Genomic DNA, 5,434 nt, shown 5'->3' with positions numbered 1-5,434 from the left:
ATCCATTGTATCAAATCAATACTCCCTCCGTTCCAAAATATAGTGCGCCCGCGCTTCCCGAGGTTCAACTTTGACCATAAATTTAACCAACGAGACCAACTGCGACGAGAGAAAAAATCATATAATTAAAAACTTCTTTCGAATACGAATTCACTGATATAATTTTTGCTCCAGCCGCAATCGGTTTTGATAGTTAAATTTATGGTCAAAGTTGAAACACAAGGATAGACAAAGCACTACATTGTGGAATGGAGGGAGTACTACTAGTCCTATCATTAAGTATTTTCAATTTTGTATTTACAGGAAGTTGTAGATGTTTTTTTATAAGTTTGTGCACTTAAGGCAATATAAATGAGCCTTATAAAAACCGAGTGGAGAAAGTACTCACTGACACTGTATGGACGCTACGTCAGTTAATTCGGATTGACGGGAGTAATAGGAAAATGAAACTTTAAACGGTTATATGCATTCCGATGCAGGGGAAATGAAACTTTTTCTTTCAATATCACCGTTTGACACGCCATTGAAGCTTATGCGCTGGTTTAAACGGTTTGCATGTGGATGTAGGTACCTATAATACCTAAATATTTGATATCTTCGCTAACTCTAATTTTCTTAACATGCAGTCCGTCACATCATTAAGTGTGCCACATTATTATTAGCTAAAACTATTTTGAAACACATGTATAGCCCAATTTAATTGTTCCATCTCCAATGATTCAGTGTAAATGCATAATCTTTGTTCACACACAATTGCTTTCAAAAATAATAGCTTTTGAATTAGATCTTTTCATTCATATAAAAATTATCCAGAATTAATCTTTAAAATCCGGTAGTAACGCGTGGGGTAATCACCTAGTTTTAAGGATGCAATAAACATCATAAAAATTACACTTTGCATCCAGTGACACGTCACTGAAAAAATAAATGAAAGCTCAAGTTGTTCATGCACTGCAGTGTGTCCACCGTTTCCTTCGAAAAAATCCGCTGCATAAAACTGAAATCATGCGGTGTCCTCGATTTACATATTATATGCAGACGCGTGAACTGAACCCTTCAAATTCGGCTATGTACGACCACACGGGCGGTGTGATAATAATAAGCAATCTCAGACCAGCTATCAACAATTGGGCTATGTACGCACAGCGTGCGTAGTACATGCGGTCCGGCGTCCACTTCGAATTGATGATCCCCTCGAATCCCTTATAATCAACTTGATAAATAACCTCCTCCAAGCCCAGCTTGGCAGCTTGCAACCTTCTGCAGATGTCACAGGAAGGCAGAACTGAGACATGTTGTATTAGTCAGACTCGGGTTGAGGTTCTGAATCAAGTTGCTGTTACAGCGTTAGCCAAGGCTCTTTTTTCTATAAAAAAACACTGTACAAATGCACATGCTCATACATACGCACATACACTCATCTCTATAAACATACGCATACACACCCTATCCCTAGACTGAGCCGGCAAATCATCTTTTAAGACTGACGACCATGTAGTTTTCTTTTCTTGCTAAACCCTAGCATGACTCTCACTCTTTGATGCCGCTCCTCCAACTGTGTGCCATTCTTCTGCCAAAAACTACACTACGCCTGTCCATTCTCAAGTCCGAACAGGACAGGAAAGGACAGCGTCTTCTTTGCTTTGAATCCGACAGCTGTGGCATGAAGCTGGAGCATTCATTCTTCTCCTCAGATTCCGGTTCCCCGAGGATGCTGGCAGCCGAGGCTGTTCCGTTCCAGGCTAGCAACCCACCCCGACCTCGTCTCAGATCAGGCCCAACCTTCCTGGATGGCTGGACGGAGTCATCATCATGCTAGGTCGACAGTACTAGGAAATACGGTACCCTCCACATTTAACCCATCGACTAGCAAAAGAATACGCGTCGAAAAGAAATAAGAGTTCGTAGTTTCCGATGAAGAAAAGAAACATTTGATTGATAATTTTGGTCATGTCATCAAACCAACGGACCATCACACGATTATTTCACAATAGCAGACCATCACGCATTCACGCTGGTGTTCAGGATCGCTGGCTGGGAATCAAAGCTGGATCTAACACAGACATAGGCGCCTGCCGCGCGCGGCTGGTTGATGTTATGCTTAGTTCGTACTCGTAGTTTGTGGTTGCTGTTCTGCAGCATAGCTCTGAGGCTTCGTTTTGAGTGTGAGTTGCAGCATAACTTTGTTTGTACTACCTTGTAGCTGTAGTTCGCCGTGCTCTGCTTCACACCCGCTGTGTTGCCGTCTGTGCAGTCTGTAACAACCTCTTGCATGGTTGATGTGCTGGGCAGATGTTCTAGCTGTAAGGTGGTCTTTTGAGTCCTGGACCGTGACGCCGGGGTGCAGACACCATTTTGGATGTTGCTGTTTTATCAGTTTTCAGAAATTATTCTGAACTGAATTTTGAGAAGTATAGAAGAGGGGAAGTCAAGACCCAAGAGGTACACTTTCTTTAAATTACGGTAATTCGAAGAATGGCATTCGAACTAAACACAACACCAATCCAAAGAAATGCCCATTTTTTAAACATGAGTGTCCGTGCGCTGTGAATGTGAGTGCAGTAAAGGGGAAAAAACTCAGTCTAATCGACTCTGTTTTATGAGCTCTTGTCATATTTCAATTCACTCGAGCCTGAATCTAAGGCGATGCCTGCCCCCCGGCTCAGAGAACCACGCCGGTCAAAACCCGTCCTTATAAGGGAGGCAGGCAAGATCTCACCATCTCGCAAGTTGCTGCAAGAAAAGCAAGATCAAAAGCAACCAGAGCCCCGCATCCTCGACGCCAGCTTCTCCTCGCAGTCGCATGCACGTACGCCTCCACGCCACGCGCTATCTTCATCTTCCTCCTGCTGTTATGGCTATGGCTTCTTCCACCGCCGCGCGGCACCCCCCACTTCTTGTTCTGGTGCTGATCATCGTCGTTCTTCTGCTGTCCTCCTCCCCTGCCATCGCGGCGGCGGGGCCCCCGAGCGCATCGGCGGGGCAGGGCTTCCACGTGGCGACGACGCCATTGCATGATGCAAGCGTGGCCAAGAACGGCGCGGGGAGACGACCGGTCGGCGGGGGAAGGAGGAGGAGAGCAGACCGCGGCGGAGGCACCGGCGCGTGGGCGTTCTCGGCGATGCTGCCCCGGGGGTTCGTGCCGCCGTCGGGCTCGTCGGCGTGCCACAACGACATGCCGGCCACCGCCGCCGATGACCAGTACTACACATGCGGGGGCTCCGTGAGGCCGTGACGACCGAGAAGGATCCGGTTCTTGCCCGCCTGCTTCGACTGAGAAGGATCCAGTTCTCGACGAGGTTCTTGCAAGTGTAAATATGGTGAGGTTTTAACCTCGCCTTCTTCTCCGGTTACTCGCGAGGGACTTGGGGGCTCTGAATCGGACGATGGAGCCCTGGCGATGCACGCGAGCTCTTGTTGTTGTTGTTCCGGTGGCCCCCTGTTCTGAACTTCTGATCGAATGTGACAATGCTCCCAGTTTCTAGCACATTTAAATACTCTGATCTTCTCCTTGTTGTCATCATCTCCTATCGCAGCTTCGTAAGTCGAAAACATTTGTTTAGTTCGGAGTACGTCCTTTCCTGTACCTGTGAGCAGAGGAAATTTTCATTGTTCCTGTCTTTGTTCTGAACACCAGCATCCGTTAAGTTTCTTACACTTACATTTCCTCGTTTCAACCTACTGCTTGGAGCCGAGAAATGCACCAATGGTAAACTTGTAAGCTCTTTCACAAGGAGTTTCTTGGAGTAATTCATGGTTTTAAGCAACGCGTAAGCTGCATGTAAAGCCTGACGTCTCGGAGTTTCTTGGGAGCATGGGCAGGGGCAGCTGCTGGCCTGCCTAGTGCTAGCTTGCCGAGTGATGCTTTTGGAGCAGGGAACTGTGAGGGCGGCTATGGCGTGCTGTTTAAGGGAATGTAGGCAATAATATGAGTTGATCAATTAGCATGAATGGCTCATATCCATGCGAGCGGTGATCGGTGAGTTTCCATAGACTTCGATGGACGAAAGAGTTGGTAATAATCTAAGCAAGTCTGGTCCCGTAGCGTCCACTCCATGGCTCCATCAACGCCTTTTGATAACAGCATCATCGCGCCGTTCCATCGACCGGGACTAATGATTGTGCAAGCTTAAAAAATAATTCTTCAAGTTTCATAGTAGTTTGTATTGCATTGAGGTAAAAAAAATATGAAAAACAATGTAGATGAAACATTAGTAAAAGTTTTCACCATTTAGCAATCACAAAACAGGTTGTCGACTCATTTTATAGATAAGACTAACCAAAACATTATAGAAGATGAGCCGAGGATGAAACCCCAAACGTCCGAACCGGACACATGCTGCTTGGGAGCTACCTCTCTCGAGGCCACGCCTTTAGTGGTAACAATTTGGCACATTTGGAAGGTCAGTAATGATGCAAGAAAAAATGATGCTAAGATGCATCCACGCAGAGTGGCCGAGAAAGCCTTGGCTTATGTTGACTTCATTGTGCAAAATTGTGGTAGAACTGTAATTGCTTCAAGGTGTGATAGTCTAGTTTCTCCTATTAAATGGGTTCCGCTGCCGGTAGATGCAGTGACGGTTAATGTGGATGCTACACTCTTTAAGGTTTCTTGACAGATAAGAATTGGCGTGGTAATCATGAACCACATCGGAGATTGCTTACTGCTTGCCGCAAGCACGTTGATGAGGTTACTACCCCAGGATTAGCTAAAGGACTACCGCTACCGCTACGTTGATGAGGTTATGTTGACTACCGCTAAGGCTTTCCATGAGTTGTTCTCCAGTTAGACTGTTTGTCCGTTATCTAGAGAACCAATACTTTGATGGTTGATCAATTGCCGCTGGGGCTCATCACTGCTGATATTAAGGAGTTGGCGTCATTCTTCTCGTCCATTTGCTTTAGTCATGTAAATCGTTTGTCAAATATCGCGGCGCATATTCTACCTAGTTCCTCTGAGTCCTCTAATGACTCTATTTTTCATGTAACCCCAGATTGTATCTAGGAGGCACTTTCTCTTGATTATCCTTGATCAATAAAGCATGTTATTCCTAAAAAACGCAACAGGCAAACAAATGATAAAGGATAAAACGAAAAATGTCTTGACTGACTATCAACGCCCTCGCTTGCTAAGAGCCTAAGACGCTTGATTACCAAGGCACCCCCAATATGTGTGAGACAACAAATTAAACGCAAGGGAGGAGAAATCTACGCTTGCTTCAAGAAGAGAGGACATGGTCACAATACCATTTTTCTATCACCGAAGGGGGCCACCTACCTCCTCACCCTAACACGAAGGGCATCGCTCCATGAGACAACTGTAAGCTCACCAACATGACCTAAGACTCTCGAGCCCAAAGTTTATTCGGCCCAGATCCAAGTCTAGGTCGAATCAGATCCAACCTACAAAGTCAGATCTGACCTCGTAGGCCCC

At 45.8% G+C, this 5,434-nt stretch overlaps 1 protein-coding gene across 1 annotated transcript; it reads left to right on the top strand.

Moving 5' to 3' along the window:
- Positions 1–2,716: 2,716 nt before the first annotated feature.
- LOC125523858 lies at positions 2,717–3,586 on the top strand. Its single transcript, XM_048688923.1, has one exon. The coding sequence runs from the start codon at positions 2,804–2,806 to the stop codon at positions 3,233–3,235; it is 432 nt and encodes a 143-aa protein (XP_048544880.1). The 5' UTR covers positions 2,717–2,803; the 3' UTR covers positions 3,236–3,586.
- Positions 3,587–5,434: the final 1,848 nt, after the last annotated feature.

Source organism: Triticum urartu, chromosome 7, assembly GCF_003073215.2.
Source record: "Triticum urartu cultivar G1812 chromosome 7, Tu2.1, whole genome shotgun sequence".
In the NCBI taxonomy this organism is placed as follows: domain Eukaryota; kingdom Viridiplantae; phylum Streptophyta; class Magnoliopsida; order Poales; family Poaceae; genus Triticum; species Triticum urartu.
The sequence above is the reverse complement of the archived record's forward strand: the minus strand, read 5'-3'. Positions and strand labels throughout refer to the sequence as shown.

Coding starts and splice junctions, on each gene's coding strand:
- LOC125523858 (XM_048688923.1), top strand. CDS start 2,804: ATGCACGTACGCCTCCACGCCACGCGCTATCTTCATCTTCCTCCTGCT.